Source organism: Felis catus, chromosome D4 (assembly GCF_018350175.1).
Source record: "Felis catus isolate Fca126 chromosome D4, F.catus_Fca126_mat1.0, whole genome shotgun sequence".
In the NCBI taxonomy this organism is placed as follows: Eukaryota; Metazoa; Chordata; class Mammalia; order Carnivora; family Felidae; genus Felis; species Felis catus.
The window spans coordinates 29,076,600-29,101,105 of record NC_058380.1 but is presented as its reverse complement, the minus strand read 5'-3'; the positions used below and the strand labels follow the sequence as shown (position 1 = coordinate 29,101,105).

The following is a 24,506-nucleotide window of genomic DNA, read 5'->3' as shown; positions in this document are numbered from 1 at the left end:
AGAGTTTGTTCTCAATCCACTGTCAGTGAGGAAAAAAGTTCCTGGTGAGGATGAGTCTTTTGGAAAGATTCACTTGGTATTGATGCAGCAATAGATGGGGGATGGTTTGGTGGCTAAAAAACCAATTAGTTACTGAACCAGTCCAAGCAAAATACAATGAAACAATGGGGGAGGTGCTAGGAAAGAAAATTCAAAATTTAATAAATATGTACATAAGGATACCAGTACTTGGCAATGTGGCCAGGAATTCAAAGAAAAAGAGGAGTCGGAGAATTCTGTAGCAGCTAAAATAAGGAAGTAGAGATGAAAGACTGGATGGGAAAAGTTATTTCTAATGTATCTGCATATAAATGTTTTAAAAGGAGATTGGAATATGTGTACATATGGGCTGGTAGGGGGCGGGAGGAGACCTTTGGGCAGACATGAAAAGAAATCAAAATCTATTTACAGAATGGCCAAATTAGCAGAATGGGTGACTTTCTAAGAAATAATGTATACTATTCCAACAGTGGGGGCGAGGAGGGAATCTGAGTAAATTAAATTACAGTACCATTTGTTAGAAAGCTATGCAGCTGCAGGGGCACCTGGGTGGCTCAGTCGGTTAAGCCTCTGACTTCAGCTCAGGTCATGATCTCACAGACCGTGGGTTCAAGCCCTGCATCATGCTCTGTGTTGACAGCTCAAAGCTTAGAGCCTGCTTCAGATTCTGTGTCTCCTTCTCTGCCCCTCCCCCACTCACACTCTTTTTCTCTCTCAAAACTTAAAAAATAAAAAAAAGAGAAAGTTATGCAGCTGTTAAAAATTATGGCTCTTAAATTATATCAAAGGATATGGAAAACTGCTTAAGATATACTTTTAAATGAGAACTTTCAGTTTGAATAAAAAGATTCCAATTTTATTTAAAAAAGGTATGCACCTAGGGATGCCTGGGTGGGTCAGTTGGTTAAGCCTCCAACTCTTGATTTTGGCTCAGGTCATGATCTTGTGATTTGTTAGATAGAGCCCTGCACTGACAGCACAGAACCTACTTGGGATTCTTTCTCTCCCTTTTTCTCTGCCGCTCCCTCGCTCTTTCTCTCTTTCTCTCTTTCTCTCTCTCTCAAAATAAATAAATAAACATTTTTTTTTAAAGACATGCACCTACATTCTGTATATCACATAAAATGTGTGGAAGGACTCATACTAAGTGGTTAGCAAGCATGGATGAGCTCTGGGGAGTAAGACTGAGGGGGCAAGGGCTTTTGCTTTTTATATTTTGCTACTGCTTGAACTTGCTACAGAGAACATCTTATTTTGAGTTTTAAAAAGGGAGGCAGGGTACCTGGGTGGCTCAGTTGGTTGAGCATCCAACTCTCGATTTGGGATCAGGTTGTGATCCTGGGGTCATGGGATTGAGACCCATGTTGGACTCCACACTGAGTGTGGAGCCTGCTTAAGATTCTCTCTCTCCCTCTCTGCCCCTCTCTCCTGCTCACACATGCACTCTCTCTCTCTCAGAAACAAAACAAAACAAAAGAAAACAAAAACAACAATAAAAAGGTAGACAAAGGTCAAACTATGTATTCATACATCAAAAAAAAAAATGACTGAAGGGATTTATCCCAAAAAATTATCTCTGAGCCATTTTAATTTTCTTATTACAATTTTTTTATATTCTAAAATAAATATGTAATACTTCTATAATTAGAAAAAAGTCATAAAAGGAAATAACCTATAATACCAACGGTACAATCAATTTTAAATCTGTTTGCAAAGCCAAAGGTTACAGGGTTGGGTGTTCTTTAAAGAGGTTTGGATCCAATTTCTTTTACTTCTTTGGGGCTCATGCTTACTTTTATTGCTGCTGAAGTGATTTCCACATTTTTTTTAATGATTTCCATTCAGTGTGGCCAAAAAGGAAAATCGAGGCCAACCACAAGGCAAGCCTTCCTGAGAGGAGACAAAAAGCCTCTGTAACCTGTGGAATGAAAACTTTACCAGGAGAACGTGACTCTTTTGTCATGAATGACTTCAATTGCTGGTGGACAGAAATTTTTAACGAGAACAAAGAGCATCGAAGCGATTTCAGTGCCCTGGTTGTCAATCCAGGCCAAGCACACTAGTAACTTTATATTATAACGATGAGGACAAAGAACAAGGTGTCCCATTCACTGCCAGGCTCCTGCAACCAGAGGGTCCCGGGCCTTTGCAGAACCTTTCACTGAGGTGGAAGGGAGAAGGAACTCTCAAGGAGCACAAAAAGGGCTGTGAGCAAGTAAATCAGCATCAACCATATACATAATGGCAGAGAATGGGTACAGAGATGAAACGATGTCGTCTGATCATTCACCAATGGAAAGATGTGCACTAAATCAGGGTCTTTTCTGTCTGACGCTGTTGTTTTTACTGAACAGTTAAGCGCCCAAGGAAATACCAGTTGGGTCTTAAAGACAATTTATAGCTGGGTTGGCCTCATTGCACCTGGCTGTGTTTTGACAGCAGGTTTCGTCAGTTTATAGCAGAAATTCTTGTCTACACTATAAGCTGTCACAAACGCAACTAGACCTTGGAAAAAATGTACCGCTCAGAGGCAAATCTCCCTTTCGCCGCACCCCTCCCACTTTTAATGAAAAGCAAAAGCCTCCTGCTGGTGGCACAGCCTCCTTCTCTTCAGGGGAAATCAGGGAACCTCCTGGGACCAAGAGGGTCAGCCCCAGTGTTACAACCCAAGCGGGGTGCGCCTGCTTCTGGGCACCCGATTAAGGACTCTTTCTTTCCTCTTCCCTGAGGGCTAACTGCTGAATACAGCGGCCTTGTTGTTCGGAGCCAGGAAATTTCAGGATTCTGCTCTCTGAGCTCCCCACTCTTCCCAGCTGCCAGGCCGCGGAAAGAATGTCTGGGCGCCTTGCAACCGCCTGGCCTCGGAGCACAAGGCATGCAGCTTTGGCGAATGCCCTCTGCCCCCATCTAAAACAAGAAGGCAGTGCTTGGCTAGTTGGGATCAGACAATCCTTAACTTTGTTTTTGAGATTTTTCTAGTCGGCAAATGGCCTGGCAATGACTTCGGCAAATGACTTCCACCACCGTGGAAGTCACAGAACCTCCTTACAATACCTAGGAGGTGAGAGCACTGGCTCCCGGGACAAGGTGCTGCCTTATCCACCCCTGTTTTGTTTCGCTTTTTTAGACCTCGGGATTTTATTCTTTTCTGCTCCCAAGGACTGGGCCAAACAAATAACTTTTAACAGGTGCCACGCATCCCCGAACAGAAGGCAATGCGTCCTTTTTAGGAATGAGTTCATGGTGGCTGGTGGCCGACATCTCCCCCCGTGGGACAGAAAGGACAAAGATGCAAAGAGAGGATGAAAAGGTAATGGAGAACAGCCCCTCCTGTTCCTTAATTTCATGGTTCACAGACATTCATTGACATTCAGACACTCCCAAGGGGAAGCTCATATAACCAGCCATGAAACTAGAAACGAGCAAGCTAAGGGGGCTGCTTGCCTGGACCCAGGGCAGAGTTTCTCACAGCCATGGGGGTCCACTCCCAGACACTAGGGCCCACTGTGATGGGTCTGCAGCTGCTCGGGGGACCAGCTCAGATTGGGAAGCTCCAGGCCTGCAGAGTCCTTTGACCAGCCCCACGCAGGATGCCTCCTTCGACTTCCCAGGGCCCATGCTCTAGTGAGGGTCAGCACTCGGGGGCTGCCCTTCAGGCTCCAGGAAGCACAGGACCTGGGAAGAGTGGAGAGAGAGGAGGCCTCAAGCCAGGTAGTTCCTGTGGAGCTGAGGCTGGGTGGGAATGTCTCTCCCACAGAGGTGCCCATGGGCCGAAAGAGGAGGAGACAGCAGAACCTTCAGGAGGGGCAGGTCCTGGTCCCTAAGACAGAGAGATGAATCTAAATAGCGCATGCAGATAGGACCAGCTTGAGGCAGGGATACAGAGCCAGAGGAGGAAGCTGAGGAGCTAGCTGCACCGGGGAAATGATGGGGAATGAGGGCAGAACAGGTCAGAGGAGAGCTGCAGGCGAGCCGGCTCACTCATTCATCCGGCTGTGTCCAAAGAGCAGAGCTGGAGGCCACCTGCTCAACCCACTAGTAGCCTCGAAGTGCTGCCTGGTGACAGCACCCAAAACATACACCACACTTTGCAAGATCTCATTTAACACACTGCTCAAGGTCAACCAGGCACCCTCCTACAGCACCACTTGAGGCAGAGGCCAGAGGCACACGTCATGATGGCAGGCCGACAAGGGTGGGAGACTGTCATTTTCCCGACTCAGGGATACTCCAACTCAGCCAGATGATTAATTTTATATTTACACACATAAGTAAATCACTGTCCTAAGCAATACACCAAGCAGCAAGCTTTACTATCCTCCACAGACTCTCCTGAGCAGCAATGTTGGGCGCACCTGGGGTATTCCAGAACTCTCAAGCCAGTCTCGGAAGATGTTCTCCACAGACAACTCAAGCCTTTAAAAATAAAATGAAAAGGAAAGGATTAAAAAGGTACAGAGCACTTATTACATAGCACGTTTCTATGGTACCTCACAGCATCTGTCTTCCAGAGAGGTAGCTGCTCTCTGGAGAAAGCAACGCCGTCCCAGGTTAAACTGCAGGGGGTACCCAGCCACACTCAGGACAGCTTCGGTCAATAGGAAGGTGCACCATGAAATCTAAACATCAGAGGCACACCATTGTAGGTGCTCTCAATGCCTTGGCAGGAACTGTTTGGTTGGGAGTACCGATTCAGGGACGATAGGGCATGTCCACAGGACACATCAGGCGTGACCACTTCCCCCCGAGCTGACGGCACAGTGAAATCCGAATGCTGTAGCACTAAGTACACCAAAGTGACATTTGAACTTTATCGTGACGAGGGGCTGTGACAGGCATAAATGGTGCAATTCACCGTCAGAGCACAGACGGGCTTGGCTGCAGGAGTGCACACGGTTTCCACGCCTCTGTTTTAAGCAGGCCCACATTCTGCTTTATTTGAAACATTACAGTTGCTTGTTAAGTCTGACCCAAAGTCAGCTGAAATTCTTTTTTTTTTTTTACGTTTATTCATTTTTCAGAGATGGAGAAAGAAAGAGAATGAGCGAGGGAGGAGCAGAGAGAGAGGGAGACACAGAATCTGAAACAGGCTCCAGGCTCCAAGCTGTCAGCACAGAGCCCGACGCAGGGCTCGAACTCACGGACCGTGAGATCATGACCTGAGCTGAAGTCGGCCGCTCAACCGACTGAGCCACCCAGGCGCCCCAGCTGAAATTCTTTTGGTTTCAGGTCCTGCTGATTTGAATACTCCTTACATTTGTGAAATATCCAGTATATTTAGGGTCAAGAGACCTTAGGTTGTGTCTTCCTGTCTTCCTGGGCTAATGACGTTTAAAGCAACCCCAGCCCACTTCTAGATAACTCCCACTCATGCCCCGTATCTCTGCTCGCAGAGGCCTTTCCCAAGCCCTCTCCCAGGCTGTGTGTGACACCCACTGTGCTCCCTGTCCCCTGCGCCACAGCATTCATCAGTTTGTAACTGTCATTTATTTAACCACTTGCCCTTTACCTGTCCCCTCGCTGGGTTGAAGCTCTCTGAGATCAGGGTCTAATGTCTGTTTTACTCACTTCTCTAAATCCAGAACGGAGACCAGTTCCTGGTGTAAGACGATTCCCACTGGTATTTTTTATTGGAATGAGTGAAAACACATTTCACAGTGGACTCAATAAGAAATATTCCCTTTTAATTTAAAAATTACCTTTCCCAGTAAGAGATTCCCAAGGTGTTAGGCTCCAAAACGTTAAAAAACTGTATATATATAGAATATCCCTTTCCTCCCTCCCTTTAGGGGTTGCAGAGAAGCTGTGGAAAGATACAGTGCTGTCTGCATTGTGAGGGTACTGAAGGCCAGCGCTCCTTTCACCTCCCAGGCTGGGAAGTGGTGGGAAAGGGAGGAGGGAAAAGTGGGTGGGGGTGGGGAAGAGGGGGCCGGGCTGATATTTTCACTTCTTTTTTCTTCCCCAGTGAGAAGCAAGTCGCTGGGTGCCTTGGTCTTCCCGGGGCCAGTGCAAAAGCCAAGGTTGCTGAAGGGCTCAGCTGTTGGTATTTCCAAACAAAACAGGGGGCAAGAGGGACTACACAGACAAAGCGGTTTGGATTCATTTTCAAGGTGATGTCCATCTGTGGGATGAACAGCAGGGGAAGGGGAGAGGCCAGCGGTGGAGAAGGGGAGAGTGACGACCTCCCAAGGCTGCTCACCCTGGGCTCATCCAGGTTCCCAGACTCAGTGGAATTATTGGATGTGCCTCGTGTGCAGGTACCACCAGGTGCCACTGTCCCTGAGCCTTGCCCCACCTCTTTGTGGCCAGTTAGCAGCATCAATCCAGGTGTGAGTGGCCAAGCTCCCCCTCATGACCATGAGAGTGTAGAGATGTGTGTGCATGCACATGTGCACTCATGTGCCTGTGTGTGTGTGTGCAGCACATGGGGCAGGGGTGGGTGGATGACTGGAAGAGAGGAGGTGGCTCCCAGAACACCTTAAATCCAGGTCACTGTTCCTTTTTGAGCTTGGTTGGTGGCACGGAGCAGTGCTGGAAATGCCTGTAACGGGCCTGATTGATCTGCTGGGGGGAGTAGGCAGGGCTGAAGGGGCCTCTTGGAGAAGTATCTGAGGAAACTCAAAGTGGTCTTATTGTCTAAGGAAATGTGAGGGGCTGCAAAGGCAGAGACTGTATAATTTCCACTGAAGACAAGGTGCTCCATGCAAGGCCTGCTCGTTTGGAACAAATGCAGACCATTCCCACCTTGTCTGGCACTCAGGAGGGCGGGTCATTTGGTGGTGCTGGGTTCCTGCCCTGGGGCCTCAACAACTGTGGGTGGGGGGGGGGATCTGCTGGTGCTCTAAGTTGTCTGTCCTGATTGAGAGGCATGCCTGCTTTCTTCCTGTCTTTCCTTCCCAGAAGCTTTGCTGAAGCTTCTCCTAAGCCGCCCATTCATCTGCTTCCTTTCCTGGGTCAGGAGCCCTGGGGCCAAAAGCTCCTGTCGCCATCCTTCCAGCGAACTCAGGAAAGCCAAAGCAAGAGGCTCACTCTGACCTGAGCTCTGTTGTGCTGTGGCATTCTAGAAAAACAGGCATTCTTAAACCTTGCACAACTTGAGAGGAAGACAGGGAATTTAGAAAGGATTTAGACAAGAGTGGCAGTGAGGATCAAAGGGCCGAGTGCATTGGATCCGCAAGGGAGGTCAAGGGAACTGGGATTAAATGTCCTGAAGAAGAGAAGTCTGGGAGTGACTTCATGGCCATTTTTGAGTGATTTTACAAAAGATGGCGAACAGCTGTTGTGCCTCCCCGTGGAGGAGTAAGAGCACGGACATAAATTTCCTTCAGGGAATTTTAGCTTAAAACCACGTTGTTAGGGGTGGCATGGGGAGGGGCTGAGGAGTTGAGTCCTGGAATGCTACTGAGCAAGGCCCAGTCTTCACCAGAGAAAACTGAAGAACAGGCAGTGCCTCCTGCAGGCGGGCGTTCATTCCCTGCATAGATCTATAGGGCACAGGGTTCTGGGGAAGGCTCAGATTGGAAACCCTGGGGCCTGTCTGGTAGGGACACACAACAGACATAGTCACCGTGCTGCCAGGGCCTGTGCGGAGAGGTGGGACTATGTGTGGAAGGGGCACCAGCTGCATCAGGTGCGACAGCTAGAAGGAGGACAGTGGGAGGTGTGTTAGGGGAGCCTTTTTTTTTGAAGCTTATTTATTTATATTGAGAGACAGAGTATGCTCATGCAAGTAGGCTGCTGGCAGAGAGAGAGGGAAAGAGAGAGTCCCAAGCAGGCTCTGTGCTGTCAGTGCAGAGCCCTACACGGGGCTCGATCCCACAAACCGTGAGATCATGACGAAATCAAGAGTTTGATTTAACTGACTGCACCACTCAGGCATGCCAGGAGTCTTCCTAAAGGAAGCAAAGCTTGGACCACGTCATGGAGGAAGGCTGTGCTGTGCCCAGTGATGGAGCAGGACCAGTAAAAGAGAAGGAAAGTGCATGCAGGTAAAGGGAGCTGAAGCAGGAAAGCGCAAAGCCATGGTCACCTGGGCTGGCACACGGAATGAGGTGAGGGAACAAAAGGGGTAACCTGTGAGAACGCTGAAACCCTGTCCCTGGGCCTGGGCTTCATCAAAGAGGCACTGAATATGGCTGCAGAATGGCACAAACAAAATGGAGTCGAGGAAGAGTACCTGAGGGAAAAGAGGCTGGAGGCAGGGAGACCAAAGTGGAGGCTGTGAATGTGTTCACATGAGAGGCTATGTGAGGAGGATTAGACAGACGTGGTGTGCTGGGGATGGATGTGGAGGGTGGAACTGGATGAGTGAGAGACCATGTGCAGACACTGGGCCCCATCGCTCTCTGCAGGATGATGCCCCATGGAATGAATATACATGCTGGTGAACAATTTGTGCTACGGTCTACAACCTGAACAATGGACCAGGCCAACTGTGTGGGTTATTCCGTTGGAAAGTATTAAGGCAAATTTTGCTTTGCCATATTTAGTATTTGCACACACAGGTCCTACTATACCATGGCACCAAAAACAAAGCAAATAAGAACTCCTCTGTCCACTACCAAGTAAAGGCATAAAAGTAGCAGCTACTATTTATTGAACACCTACTATGTACCAGGCACTGTAGCGAAAATCTCATTTACACTTTACAACATTTGTGCAAGACCAATAGTATTATCCCCATCTCAGAGATGAGAAAATACAAATTCCAAGAAGTTAAGGGATTTATCCAAGGCCACACAGATGGTGCTTGAAGAGCTGGGATCCAAGTCTATGCTGCCTGGCTACAAAGCCCCCGGTTTTCTTTCTATGCTGAACCTAGGCATCGTGATATGTTGGTCGTGACTTTCGGTGCAGGCAAATCTGTGGAAAAGAAGGGCCTGTGCTTGCTCCCAACACTCCTGCCTTCTTGCTCATGTCTCTCCTGCTGAAGGTGGCCTGGCCCCTGCTGTAGTCACCCTGTTTGTCTGCCCTTCGATTTCAGTTCTAAAGAGATGGAGAGACCCTTAGGAGGGGCAAAAGTGCGAGGGCAGGAGAGTTCATTGTTCAGCTGCATCCAGGGGCAAAAGACACTCTTCCTTGAATGAAAAGAACATGTGTTTTCAGATCACTTTCCTCTGGAAAGGTTCAAAGCATCTTATAACCATTATCACTTCATTCCTCATAATATCCTTGTGAAGTGGGTGTCAATTGTTGTGTGTGGCTTCTAGCAGATGGAGAAACTGCAGCATGAGAAGACTGGCCAAAGTTGGGCCAAAGGGCCAAAGAAAAGACCCAGGTTTCTCGACTCCCAGTGCCATGCAGATGTCAAACCGCACTGATGCGTATTTGGGAATTGCTAATGGGGAATGGGACGCTGAACTATGAGAGGAAGATGAAAGCAGTAACTCCAGCTGCTAAAAAAACCATTATTTTTTAAGGTACTAGAAGTGGCTTTACCTCCCAAAGAAGTTATAAGGGATGTGTGATTAATGCCTACTTTTTTTTAAGTAGGCTCACTGCCCAACATGGGGCTTGAACTCACAACCCCAAGATCAAGAGATCTACCAACTGAGCCAGCCAGGTGCCCCAATAATGTTTCATTTGCAAGGAAGAAATGGACTGCATGTTTGGAGGGAAAAAGTGACAATTACTTAGTTTTTGCTGTTTTGTCATAATTATTGAGGTGACAGTGCTGGTGAATTTTTAGGTCTGGACTTGGATATACAGCCATGGTAAAGCAAAAGTTGGCTTTTTCAAATCAAGACACTGAGTCTAAGCCAGTGGTGAATGTTTCCCCTCTGAGATCATGTGGCTTAAAGCATCACAACAACAAGCAGAAGCATTTCCACTTCGCTGGGACCCAGGACTTACAGGAAATTACTCTTCTGCATGTCTGATCACTATGGAAATTGATTTTATACAGATAGCTAAAAGTACACAGGCCCACGATGCATGCCCCCATATTTGTACTAGCGAGCGGTACTTCTGCCTCATTACCCAGGCCTCCTGGATATCTGGAACAGCACGTTGTTTCACCCTCCGGCTGGGAGAGTTCCCTCTCTGTACTCCTACATCCTGTAAGGCAACTCTGCATTTCAGGCGTCTGTCTCCAATCCCTCTGAGCTATAAATGTGGTCACACATAGTTAACACGGCAGGGGAAAGAATATGCTGGACGCCCTGGCATAATGCTGGCTAAAGAAATAAGCTGTGTTTAAAGCTGAGAAAGTTTAAAGGCAATGGCTCTTCTCTCTGTGAGGTTAACATGCATAGAAATAGACCCAGGCTATGTGTGAAAATGGTATTGCGCTTGTGGTATTGCTTGTTCAGTTGATATCTGAGGGCGGAGTGACGAGGCTGGGTGGGCTGACCATCAGCTGTTTCTGCCACTTGTGCCTCTCAGCTTGTTGCTGACCAGAAGAGATGTCTTTATCACTCTGGCTCCCACCTGCAGCCTCTTGAGGTTCCAAAGATCACACACTCTCCATATCTCTAAAGGAAAGCACAAGTTGCGCAACTTTCTAAAGCCCCTTGCAAATTTCACGTGAACTAAACTACAGACGGGATGGACTTTGGAAGTGCAGGTACTAGATGCACTCAAGCACCGGGACCCTCAGTGCTCTGGTCTAAAATGGAAATGCCCTTGTTTGGCACATGACTGACATTCTGCATGGATTTTCAAATTTTAGTAATTTATGTTCTGGTTTTTAAAATTTTTTTATTTTAGAGAGACAGGGAGCATGAGCAGGGCAGAGGGGCAGAGGGAGAGAGAGAATCCCAAGAAGGCTCCACATTGTCCGCACAGAGCCCAATGCAGGGCTCAGTTCTGCAAACCTGGGATCATGACCTGAGCTGAAGTCAAGAGTTGGACGCCCAACCAATGGAACCACCCAGTTACCCCGATAATTTGTCTTTAAGTTTTCTCTCTACGGTAGATACAAATAGTGTGCATCTCAGAACCGTGCACATGGTTACTTGTTTCTTGATCAAAAGGAGTCATTTGTGCTCGGGTAGATAATGAAGATTGCTGAAGTCACATTTATAAGCAAGTACTCCCTAGCTCTGTGGGGGAGGAAGGGTAGTGAATTAAACCAAACATAGGAACATGCACACACAGACATAATAATTGATGAGACCCACTGTTGATACGGCTGCAGTATCAGGTGGGCACGGTGCTCTTGTATCAGGGCTGGTTGGCACCTAGGATCCGTTTGGATTTCCTTCTAAGCCCTTTCAGCTTTTTCTTCCCTTGGTCTCATAAAACATTAGCATTTAAACAGAAATCTCACGTTGAAGATGTGTGAAACACAGCTCCTCACCTTCCTCCCTCCACCTTCAAATCCTCTCCCTTTCACTCCCTCTGCCCCATACTGGTTCCTGAGACAAATCTCCCCTCCCCGAGCTATGTTTCCAGCGCTACCTCAGAGAATAACTGAGTGGCCAAGAAAAGTAGGTCAGGTCGTGCTGGACTCCTCCCTATAACTCCAAAAACAACCAACCAAGTCTTACCTGTGGCCCCTCTGGAATATCCCTCAGATCTGCTCATTATTCTCAAACCCTCCTGCCACAACCCCTGCTGGGTTCCAGCTCTAGATCTTGCTGGGTGAACAACTGTCTTGGTTTCTCATTGGTGGACTTCCAGTCCCTCCCACCCACATCTATCTTCCACAGCAATTCCCCCCGACCCCCCGCCCCAGTATCTTTCAAACCTGCTGATGGCACTCTCCTACTTTAAACCTTCAGAGGTACTTCCTTGCCTCCAGGCTCGAGGCTAGGACATGGGGGGTCTTTCCCTGTATTTGGAGGAGTCTGAAACTCCCAGGAGCACTCCCAGGAGTCATAATGATATGTTTCACGTGTATCTTCAGCAGTGGATTAGGAGATCCCTGCGGGCTGGGCATGGAATCTATTCCTTCCTATCCCCTAGTGTCCAGCCTTTATATAAAGCCTGGTATGGGAGGTGCTCAAGAGATAATGTTAAATTAATCAAAGCAAAAGAACAACGCAAAAGCACTATGACACACAGGATGCTGGCTCCTGAACACTAACTGGTCTAATCTGAAGAACCTTGTCCCGATCAGAATGGCTCACGTGCCTAACAGATGTGCCCAGGGATCAGTTTGCAGCAGAGCCACAGATTAGAAGCTCTGGGGGTAGGTGTGGGGCCTTCGGAGACCCAGATAAAATTGGTACAATATGCTGCATAGGTAAAAGGGCAAACGGTCTGTTTTAATAGCTGAATTAGATTCTCAGTTTAGTTAGCAGGAAAGATGTTTGAGTCTCAAAAACTATTCTGGTATACTTGCTGAAACAGATTCCTTGTAGGGAGGAAATGATGTTAACTTTTAAGGGGACTTTCACAAAGAAGCTTAAGCCTGCTAGCCAACACATGATCCTAACTGGGAGAGGCATCCTCTCCAATGGTGAAGGTTGGTGGTCGGTGGCCACTATCAAACAGACGGGGCTCTTCCACAATCGCAACAAAAGTCTCTTGATGGGTCCAACAGAATGTCCCTCAATAAATATTCACAATGATAAAATCCAGGTCCCCTGGAGCCAGAGGGCTCAGGGCCATCCAAATGAACTTCATAACCTCAGTAGCAAGAGGATGAAAAGAAAGACTTCCCAAACCAAAAATGCACTTTGTTGCTTCCATGAAATTTGCTGTATTTGTGCCCTAAGAGGTTCTTCTGAAAGAATGCATAGTAACAGACTTCGGTAACAGCAATACACCATTTCTATTAATTTTCTTTTTTTTTTTCTTGCATTAGCTTCTAAGGAAACTGCTTAATTCTACCAGAGGGCATGAAAACTTATTTCAGGGAGGTACAGAAGAAAAGAAAAAAAAAAAATATATATATATATATATATACTGTTGTTCTTGACCTTAGGAATAATGGCCACATCTGATGTGATTTTTGCATAAAGAAAACCCATATCTCTGCTTTAAAAGAAAGGATTGTAAATCTGAAACATTTTAGACTTTCCAAAACAAACCACACTTCCTTCAGGAGCAGCCTCCTGAAAAGCTAATTATCTTGGCCAATTACTAAGCTCCATGCAATCTCCCCGTATAAGACTTCCTACAGCATCAAAAGGCATGAACATGAAGAGGTAGAAATAAAGGAATTTATCAAATAATAGAGGTATGTTCATTCTGTATGGTGCACTGGTTTGCTTTATGTGTGTGTGTTCACATCTAATTTTATTTTATTTTTAAAGTTTATTTATTTTGAGAGAGAGAGACAGAGTGAGTTAGTAGGGGAGGGGCAGAGAGAGAGAGTAAGACAGAGAATCCCAAGCAGGCCCTGCACTAACAGCACGGAGCCCAATGCGGGCCTCAAACCCACGAACCGCACGATGATGACCTGAGCCAAAACCAACAGTCAGACGCTTAACCAAATAAGCCACCCAGGCACCCCCACATCTAATTTTTAAAAGTAAGTGGCTAATTGGAATTAGAAGTAGAATTGGAATTGGAATTAGAAGGTGAAAGATGGGAGTTAAGACAAAAGGGCAGGCAAAAATCTAACACTTAGAAAAAAATCTTCATGTCTTCACAGCCCCTGGAAACTCCCCTGAAACTATATGTCATCTTCTGGTGGCATAAACCCTGCCACCTTCCCTTTAAGACATTCATCTGGAGTGCCTTGAAGACTGGCCCACCTACATGGAAGACGACCTTGTGTGGGTCCAAGTAGTGTCTGTGTGAAAGAATTCATTTCCACATTTGGAGACCCAGTGTGAGCATAAAAACATAGTTAAATCTGTGGGTCAGAAACGAGAGGAACATTGGCTCCACTTCAAAGAAATGTTTGATTTCTCAAGATGCCCCCCTTTAAGGTTAAATACCAATTTTGCTATTAGAAATTATGTTTCAGGGTATTCACTTTTACTGTCTAAATGAAGACAGGAAATTAGAAGGAGAGGGTTGGAATGAACCTAGTCTAAACTTTGATGTAGGTCCTAAACCTCCTCCTCCTGTACATGGTCAGCTCCTCGTGCCTCAGTCCTCTTACTGGTAAAATAGGAGCAGGCATGTAATGCACCAAACGGTGTTGGATGGAAGGTTAACTGAGTGTCTGCATATAGAAACCTTCCAATGAGTGCTGGCTCACAATAACCACTATGATGGGGTGCCTGGGTGGCTCAGCCAGTTGAGCATCCGACTCTTGATTTTGGCTCTGGTAGTGATCTCATGGTTGTGGGATTGAGCTCCACGTTGAGCTCTGTGCTGAGCATGGAGCCTGCTTAAGATTCTCTCTCTCCCTCTCTCTGCCCCACTCCCCTGCTTGCTCTTTCTCTGTCTAAAACAAAATTAAAAAAATAAAAAAAAAATTAACCATTATGATAATGGTGGTGGTGGTGGAGGACTGTAATAAGGATTAAATGACTTACTGTATATACAGTGACTGATGCACGGAACATGACTATTGTTTTAACTGTATCAATCATTGATTGAGCACCTACTTTTCACAGGTATTATATCCTTTAATCCTCCCAAGGGTGAAAAACTGAAATTTGGAGGCATGAAGTAACGTGCTCCGAATCTCAGATCTAGGAAGGAGCCACAGTGATGTAAGAACCTAGGAGAACTTGACTTCAAATCCCAGGCTCTTATTACTACACTATGTTTTTACCTTCAATTAAACAGTATTTCCTTATATTAAGCTACATTAACTAGAGAACCCTAACCTAGAACTCTCCTCTTCTCCATTCTTTTTCACAGTAACTAAGGCCACAAAGTGTCCTTGGCTTGCCTCTTACACTACTTTCAGGGCTCATCTATTCTGGGCCCTCCCAAGGCTGCATGCCCTAACTCCCAACACCCACCTGGGCCTCACTCTCGGTCTGGTTGACTGTCCTGGGACTCCCTCCGCCTGGGAGGGAGTTAGTTAAGGGAGGAAGATTGAATTTTCTAGATTGTAACAAGCCAAACAACGGCAGGATCCTTTTTTAACATTAAAAGTAAAACCGGGCTCTTAATTCCTAAATTGGTCCTCACCTTTTTTCTTCTGGGATGTTCTCCAACAGCATTTGAAGGAAATCCTGGAATAAGAAAAAAGCAAACCATTAAAGATGTCCATCAATAAATAACTCTGTCCGGAATCATGCCAGAGACCGGGTGCTCCCAGCTGCTGACAGCTTACCTGGTAGGGAAGCCAGGCCTATGTTGACTTATTATATGATATATTGTATTTATTAATTTACCAGGGCTTCAATCCAATCAGTTAAAGAGATTTGTTTTGTAAAACCCACAAACAAATTGAAAAATGTACTGTTTGTTATTTTGACCTAACCCACCAGTTTATTTTATTTCATGTTTAACTATTTTCAAAAGGCCCCATCCTCTCCCTACTTAACCACGTTCTCGTCATGAGCTTTCCCTAGAGATCCTGTTACAACTGGACAATCACAAGGCCAAGGGGCTAGTGACTAACTTGCAACATTCTTGCATTACTCTAAGGAAAGATAAAGACAGGCACCTGGCTCGCTCAGTTGGTGGAGCATGTGACTTTTGATCTCAAGGTTGTGAGTTCAAGACCCACGTTGGGTGTAAAGATTACTTAAAAAAAAAAAAGATGAAGACAAAAATCAAGACAATTAATACCCCAGTGGAGGAACAAAGATGTCACAATTACAAAATGTTTCATGGGCCCATGCCTCCACCTGCAGCCTCTTCCATGCTGCTGTGAAAACGTCAATTATTTCACATTTAGGATCTTTCACTAATAGATTTTTCTAAACTAAAGGTATGACTTAAGACACACTCATTTTTCCCTTTATGATGGAAAATTTCAAACACACTCAAAAGTAGAGAAGAGTATAATTAACCTTCATGTACCCATCAACCCATGGCCAATCCACCTTAACCTCTTACCTGCCTCCTGTATTATTCAGAAGTGAATCCCAAATGTTACACAACTGCATCAATCAATGTTTCAATAAATTATCTAAAAGATAAGGACTCTTTAAAAAAAAATAGCCATGGGGCGCCTGGGTGGCTCAGTCGGTTGAGCGTCCGACTTCGGCTCAGGTCATGATCTCAGAGCTCGTGAGTTCGAGCCCCGCGTCGGGCTCTGTGCTGCCAGCTCAGAGCCTGGAGCCTGCTTCTGCTTCTGTGTCTCCCTCTCTCTCTGCCCCTAACCCACTTGCATTCTGTCTCTGTCTCTGTCAAAAATAAATAAACATTAAAAAAAAAATAGCCATGGGGCACCTGAGTGTCAGTTGGTTAAGTGGCCAACTCTTGATCTTGGCTCAGGTCATGATCTCACAACTCACGGGATGAAGCCCCTCGTCAGGCTCCTCGCTGATAGCACGGAGCCTGTCTGGGATTCTCTATCCCTTCCTGCCCTTCCCCTGCTCTCAGGCAGGAGCTCGCTTTCTCTCTCTCCCCCCCCCCAATAAATAAATAAACACACATTAAAAAAATAAAAATAAAAACATAATCACAATACCATAGGCCTAAAAATTTCACATATAAATGTTTAAAGTTACATTTATATTTAATTGGCACCTTAAGTACTGTGACCAATCTTTTCAGCCCATCTAATTCTAGAATCTCGATTTGGTCTCAACTGGGTTTGTCAGATAAAATACAGGATGATCAGTTAGATTGGGAGCATACTTACACTAAAAAATTATTTGCTTTTTATCTGAAATTTGAATGTAAGTGGATGTTATGCATTTTTATTTGCTGAGTGACCCCAGACTAGTGTTAACCCTAAGTTATCTGCAGAGTTTGATAATACTCAGTCTGGATAAATGTAGAATATGAAAGAGAGAAGATGAATATTAAAGTTTCTAGGGGCTTGATATTGAACAATAAACAAGGTCTACGCATGAAGTTTTTCTTTTAATAAATTGAAAACAACCTTTTAAAATAGGTCCTTTAAAGAGGGACCTGTGTGTGAGCCCAACTGATCAAATAAGACACCACCAAATGACTCTCTTCAGAAAGAAGCCCCATCCTCTGCCCCAGCCCCAAGAACCAAGTCTTCAGATCCAGGGTCAGCTCGGGGCTCTGATGAGATCCATCTAAGTCACGGTGCAAGATGGAAGCAGCACTGACCTTCATATTACAAACAGATGGAACTGCAGGGGAATGGAAATCTGCAAACAATTTGTATGACAAGGTGTTCTCTCTCCATCATGGCACCAAGCATAGCCGCCATCCCTTTCTGTGTGTTTACAGGTGGTTAAGGCCATTTCTTCCACAGGCAAAGTCTCTCTAGTTGGAATACTAATGAAAGGTTTATTTCTCCTAACCTCCCTTCTCCTTCCAAGTTATTATTTGTCTACTGCTGCTTCACCTACAATAAATGATACAAAGAGCAACAAAACTAATTTTTAAAAAATGTATTGTGTAGTTAGAATGGAAAAGGACAACTCCAAACAGAATAATGCCTCACATCTAAAGTCCTTCCTAGGGGCACCTGGGTGGCGCAGTCAGTTAAGCGTCCGACTTCAGCCAGGTCACGATCTCGCGGTCCGTGAGTTCGAGCCCCGCGTCGGGCTCTGGGCTGATGGCTCAGAGCTTGGAGCCTGTTTCCGATTCTGTGTCTCCCTCTCTCTCTGCCCCTCGCCCGTTCATGCTCTGTCTCTCTCTGTCCCCCCAAAAAATAAATAAACGTTGAAAAAAAAATGTTTTAAAGTCCTTCCTAGCACCTTCAGTAGATATAGGGAGAAAAAAGAGGAAATGAATAATATCTAGAATGTGAGGAATTATTATTTAAAAAAATTTTTAATGTATATTTATTTTTGAGAGAGAGAGACAGAGTGTGAGTGGGGGAGGAGCAGACAGAGAGGAAGACACAGACTCTGAAGCAGGCTCTAGGCTCTGAGCTGTCAGCACAGAGCCCGATGCGGGGCTCGAACTCATGAACTGTGAGATCACTGCCTGAGCTGAAGTTGGACACTTACCGACTGAACCACCCAGGTGCCCCTGTGAGGAATTATTTTTGTTTGAGGTTCTTAAAGTCATTATTTTTATAATTTAATTTTTTAAAATGTTTATTTATTTTTGAGAGAGAGAGAGAGAGAGAGAGAGAGAGAGAGAGAGAACGAGAACAAGCAGGGAAGGGGCAGAGAGAGAGGGAGACACAGAATCCCAAGCAGGCTCCGAGCTATCAGTACAGAGCCCAATGCAGGCTCAAACCTGTGAACCATGAGATCATGGCCTGAGCCAAAGTTTTATAATTTAAATAATTATTTTGTAAAAAAGTTAATTTAGAAATTAATTTGTCACAATCTGGTATACTGATTACTTTGCAAATATTTCTTTCATTGGCTTACTGATAGTATTCTTGCTTCGTAAAAATCTGAGTGCTGAGGCATGCCTGGGTGGCTCAGTCAGTTGAGCATCAGACTTCAGCTCAGATCATGATCTCACAGCTTGTGGTTTCAAGTCCCACGTCGGGCTCTGTGCTGACAGCTCAGAGCCTGGAGCCTGCTTTGTATTCTGTGTCTCCCTCTGTCTCTCTTCCCCTCCCCTACTCACACTCTCTCTCTCAAAAATAAATAAACATTAAAAAAATTTTTTTAATCTGAGTGCCATAATTATAATTTACTAAGTTTGCTTCATCATCTCCTTATAGTCCATACTGACTCATTCCATATTCGTTCAGTAATTTATGCTCAATTATATAGGAGAGAAAGTGACGTTAACTCAATGACAAGGAGGAGAATTTAACTACAGGAGAAGCAGGTAATTCAGAGTTAACTTTAATTCTTCCCTTTTGCATTTTTCAATCACAATTGGATCTTTCTTTATAGGACTACGGAACACAATGTTCCAGAATTTTGTGTGAATATAGGAAAAGTATTGGAGGTCTCCAAGAAACCTTGCTTCATTTTTAAGAAAGCAGGTGGTCATCTGCCTCATCCTGCCTCAGGGTTGAGACCTGCAGGTCACATGGCAGCTTGCTGGTGGCTTCCAACCAATGCTGGGGACAACAGGTCTAGAGGATCACGATGGATCACAAAACCCCAACACCTCGAGCATCTCTAAGTCATGGTGCCTGTATTCCCATGGGCTGTGTGAATGCCATCCACAGTGCTAGATCCATCCAATCCAAAGACATTCTTGTCCCCATTGCTGTATCAATGGAATCAACCCTGCTGGTCCTTCTTACTCCTTTTATAGACCTAATCATTAACCACAACCTGCTAGTTTTCCTGGCTCTTTTTGGAAATTGGCATATACCCCAGAGTGCACTCATGATAGAAGCTTTCCCCCTCTTCTCACAACAGGAAGACATAAAAGGAAAAATGTCTCCTATGGTTATTCTTTCCTTCACTACCTCTTTTGAATTCTTCCATCCAGCTTCTTTCTTCCCTTCAACATGTTGGCTGAATTTTAAGTTACAAATCTTAACTGGACAAGGAGGACTTTCCTTAAAGCCTGATTCTAGGATCATTGACAAAGTTAGCTAGCAACAAATGCCAGAGTCCCAGTTTGTCACCTCTACAGTATGCCTGAAAAAAAGATTAAAACCAAAGGCAGACCAAACCAAACCCAAAACCCAAAACCCCTGTTGTTTTGACAGTGGGCTAGGACAAACTTTTATCTAGATCCTTGGAAATTGTTACAAGCCCTCATCCCAATCAAAAAATACATTCCTTGTGAATATTTTGTCATTTCCTACTGTCATAATAATCTATATTCTTATTCTTGTAATAACCTATATAATCAGGTCAGTCCCAGATAGCTTAGTTTGATTAATACCTAATAACAGTGAATTAGGCATGATTAAAAAAAAATACACTAATTTTTGGCACAAGGCTAATTTGGTAATTTCTTTTTTTTTTTTTAAGTCCTGGTAAAAATATTCAATAAAAACCAGGTACACATATATTCTACCAGACAAACTGACAATGGCTTGATAATTGCACAGGACTAGTGATTTCTTTCAGATGTTTTATGAATAATTACCATGGTCATGGGGAGAGGGAGGTAGGAGAGGCAAAACAAATAACCAAATAATTTAAGCAAGGACAGGGTTGGCAGGGTAAGAACTGAGAAATGAACTGGTCAGCAAGAAGTCATTGTTAACATGTAGTGGGGACTGGGAAGATGGTAATACCATAAAATATTGGACAGGTGGGGTTTCACAAGGGATATGATTAAGAAGTAAACTGGAAAAAGAAGAAATTGAAGGACTTCTTTTTAATTTTTTTAAATGTTTTTATTTGTTTTTGAGACAGAGAGAGACAGAGCATGAGCAGGGGGAGGGGCAGAGAGAGAGGGAGACACAGAATCCGAAGCAGGCTCCAGGCTCCGAGCTGTCAGCACAGAGCCCGACGCGGGGCTCGAACTCACAGAGGGCGATATCATGACCTGAGCCGAAGCCAGACACTTTACCGACTGAGCCACCCAGGTACCCCTGAAGGACTTCTGAGCAAAGAACCTGGATCACAGCCTTACTCATCATTAACAAGTAAAAAAAAAAAACCAAAAAACAAAAAACCATCAAAAAATAAAAATTAAAAAAAAAAAAAAAGACAAAAAATGGCACCGGCAGCATCTAAACAAGGAAAGAAGTACAGCGTCACGGCATAAATTTGAAAAGGAGACAATAGTAAGGAAAGAAACATAAGAATCCAACACAGCCTTAAGCCCTCCCTCTGCACCACGCAACCTCATGCTTAGCAGTAGTGGGACTGGTAAATTGCTCAAACCCTGAAAATTCTCACAGATACCCACACATTTGGAAAGAAACAGGACTATCTTTACCTTTCCTCTACCACCACCACCACCGAGTCCTCTTCCTCCTTCTTCTTCTTTTTATTTATTTTTTATTTTATATATCTTTTTGACCATGAAGGGACTAGAAATGTTTACTAGAGAGAGATAAGCAAAACCTGGGAAATAAACAACTGAGGAGGATGCTCTTTGATGGACTGTATAGCTTCTAGAGATCCAAGCAGAACTGCAGGAACACTATTGACAGAGTACCTGCAGTGGGAAAAAGCTGCACCCAAATTAGGTGATGAGAATCTTTGCTGGGGACATTTAACAGAATTTCAAGAGTTAGTGCAGCCAAATTTTTGCAACAAAAGCTGTATGTAGCTCCAAGTGGAGCTCTTGCCCTTCACTCTCTCTGTGCACTAACACCCAACGTTTAAACTGTAGCTCAGAGGGAAAGAAAACATGTCTATGACAAGTTGGGAAAGAAATCAAGAACAAAGTTCTAATACATATGAGAATAAATAAAAGGTCAGGACAGGGCTACTTATACTGAGAATGAGCAAGAAGAAAAGTATGGCAACTATGCAAATTAATGCACAAAAACCCACATAAAGAGAGAGAAAGAACCAAGAAACATAAAATAAAAGACAAAGACTCCAGTCTTGAAGAAAACCTAATCTAAGGAACAGAAGAAAATTCTCTATGAACATTTACACTATAAAATAATTTAAAGATTATAATAAGAACATAAAGTCAGTAAAATGAAAGCTCAGACACAAGATGACAAACCAATGAAATGAGATGAAAAGAGAGATTTCTAAGCAAAGAAAATAAATTAAGGACCAAAATAATACCAGTACAGGAGCACCAATAATACAGAAACAGCAATAAAAACAGACATTAAAGAAAAAAAATTGCTATAATGTTATAACAACATTAATAACAAAAATAATATCATTTGAGATAAACACAGGCCATCAAGAACAAAAAGACAAAAGCAATTAGAAAATAAAAGATATGGAAGGCAAAGATGATATAAAATAGAGGCAGGTGCCTGGGTGGTTCAGTTGTTAAGCATCTGACTTCAGCTCAGGTCATGATCTCATGGTTTGTGGGTTCAAGTCCCCACATCAGGTGATCTTAAGCCCTGCTTTGGGTGAACACAAGCCCCACCTTCAGGAGAGGCCTGCTTCTCTCTCTCTCTCTCTCTCTCTCTCTCTCTCTCTCTGCCCTCGCTCACTTGCATCCTCTCTCCCAAAAAACAAAACAAAGATGATGTAACATAAGGATAACTGGTAACCTTGAAATTCAGGACCCTTCAAGGGAAAAAAACCCAAATGTGTTTAAACATACAGCTAAGACAATTTTACCAAAAGAAGGAAGAACAGAAGGTAAAACTGGAAGTGCACACTCCTTTCTAGGGAAAAACAAACAAAAACATAAAACTGATGCAGACTCATAGACACCGAGCTATTTTCTGAGTCAATTACTAAATGTCACAGATAAAAGAAAAAGAATCTTTCTTTCATCTGAGTGGTATATAGAGGAAAAAGTAGTTTCTACAGCTTTATTAATGTCAGGAGGCAAGTTAAGCAATATCCACAAAGTTCTGAGGAAATGAAAATGTGACCCGAGAATCTTATACCAATCCAGTTTGTAATTCAACTATAAAGGCAACAAACATTCTCAAGCACATACGAACTCAAAAATCACAGAAGCAGTGAGTCTTAAACTTGAACATCAATTTGATAACAAGTCCAGCCAACAAAAAGTCAAATCAAAATATGGCACTCCTAAATACATAAGCATGAAATAGTGACAGGGGGTGAAAGTGAAGTCCTTTACATACAGAGCTAAGACTATACAACTGTTAAAAGTATGGCTACAGCACATACTGTAAAGGATATAAACCTTAACTATGTGAAAATATTCACTAAGAAAAGTTTCAAATTGGGGGAAAAGTAGTAGAAATACATAACTGCTAATTTCTTCAGCTTTTACAGAAGTGAATAAACAAATGCTTTCTAAAAAGAAAATAAATAGCTAAAGAGAAAAAAATAATTTCAACCTCAAAGACTTTTTTGTAATCATCCTTCTTAATTATAGAAGACTCTTTTCTCTCTTACATGTATCTGAAGTTCAGGAAAGTTTTTTGTATTCACTAGTTTCTTTTTCATTTGTTAAATTCAAGTAAAATAAAGTTGAAAACACTTCATTAAAAAGCACATACAATATAATCCTATTTTTATAAAATTATTTTATTTTATTTTTATTTTTTTTTAACGTTTATTTATTTTTGAGACAGAGAGAGACAGAGCAAGAACGGGGGAGGGGCAGAGAGAGAGGGAGACACAGAATCCGAAACAGGCTCCAGGCTCTGAGCTGTCAGCACAGAGCCCGACGCGGGGCTTGAACTCACGAACCGTGAGATCATGACATGAGCCGAAGTCGGAGGCTTAACCGACTGAGCCACCCAGGCGCCCCTGTAAAATTATTTTAAAATATATCTTTGTGTCTATACATGTGTACACACATACGCACACATATATACACTATATACAGATATACATCCAGATACATGTATACATATCATCTATAACATATAGAAAGGGAGAAATAGAGAGTGTAATTCCTGGAATGAAGTTCACCTAATATTAATTATGGGTATTTATAGGTGGTGGGATTTTAAATATTATTTCACATTCTTCTTTGTACTTTTATGTATTGCTTGAATTTTTTTTTTTATAATGAGTATGTGTCAGTGAAAAAGCCATAATTTCCAAACTTATTGTGGTACTGGCAGAAATAGAGATTGATGGAATGGAATTAATAGTCCAGAAATAAACTGTAGATAAAATAAAGTCAACTGACTTTCAGCAAGGATGCCAAGACAATTCAATGGAGGGAAAGAATAATCTTTTCAACAAATGGTCATGAGACAACTGAATATTCACATGCAAAAGAATGGAGTTACATCCCTACCTCACACCATATATAAAAATTAACTCAAATGGATAAGAGACCTAAATGTAAGAGCTAAAGCTATAAAACACTTAGAAGAAAACATAAGAGTCAATCTTCACAACTTTCAATTAGGTAATGGTTTCTTACATATCATAGCTAATGTATAAGCATCCAAGATAAAAAAGATAAATTGGACTTGATCAAAATTAAAAGTTTTTGTGCTACAAAGGACATTATCATGAAAGTGAAAAGACAGCCCATAAAATGAGAAAGAACATTTGCAAATCACATATTTGAAAAGGGACCCGAATCTAGAATATACTAAGTACTCTTAAAACTCAAAAATAAGAGACAACCCAAATGAAAAATTGGCAAAAAATCTAAATAGACATTTCTCCAATGGAGATACACAAAAGGCCATGAAAAGATGCTCAATATCGGGGTGCCTTGCTGGCTCGGTGGGTAGAACACTGGTCTCTTGATCTCAGGGTCATGAGTTCAAGTCTTGAGGGTGGAGCCACTTTAAAAAATGCTCAACATCATTAATTCTCAGAAAGATGCAAATTAAAACCACTTCACACCCACTAGGATGGCTATTACAAACAAAACAAAACAAAACAAAACAGAACAAGTGTTGGTAAGGATGTGAAGAAATAGGAACCCTTGTGTACTGCCGGTAAGAATGTAAAATGATACAGCTGCTGTGGAAAACAGTATGGCAATTCCTCAAATATAATTAAAAGATAAGAAGGCAGGGAGTCAAAAGATATTTGTATACTAATGTTCAAAGCAGCATTATTGACAAGAACCAGAAGGTGTAAATAACCCAAGCA

At 43.4% G+C, this 24,506-nt stretch overlaps 1 protein-coding gene across 28 annotated transcripts in view; it reads right to left on the bottom strand.

Annotated features, from left to right (window-relative positions):
- The window catches only part of AOPEP (aminopeptidase O (putative)), a 343,279-nt gene that overhangs the window by 97,548 nt on the left and 221,225 nt on the right, over nt 1–24,506 (bottom strand). For 22 of the 28 annotated variants that reach the window (XM_045043607.1, XM_045043608.1, XM_045043612.1 and 19 more), the window contains 2 exons: nt 15,025–15,068; nt 4,395–4,455 (listed from right to left, as the gene is read on the bottom strand). In XM_045043607.1, coding sequence (XP_044899542.1) covers nt 4,395–4,455; nt 15,025–15,068 — 105 coding nt within the window. Of the gene's footprint in view, nt 1–4,394; nt 4,456–5,165; nt 10,512–15,024; nt 15,069–24,506 lie in introns of those variants that run through there. The other 6 variants (XR_006589159.1, XR_006589158.1, XR_006589162.1 and 3 more) reach the window with 2 other exon arrangements.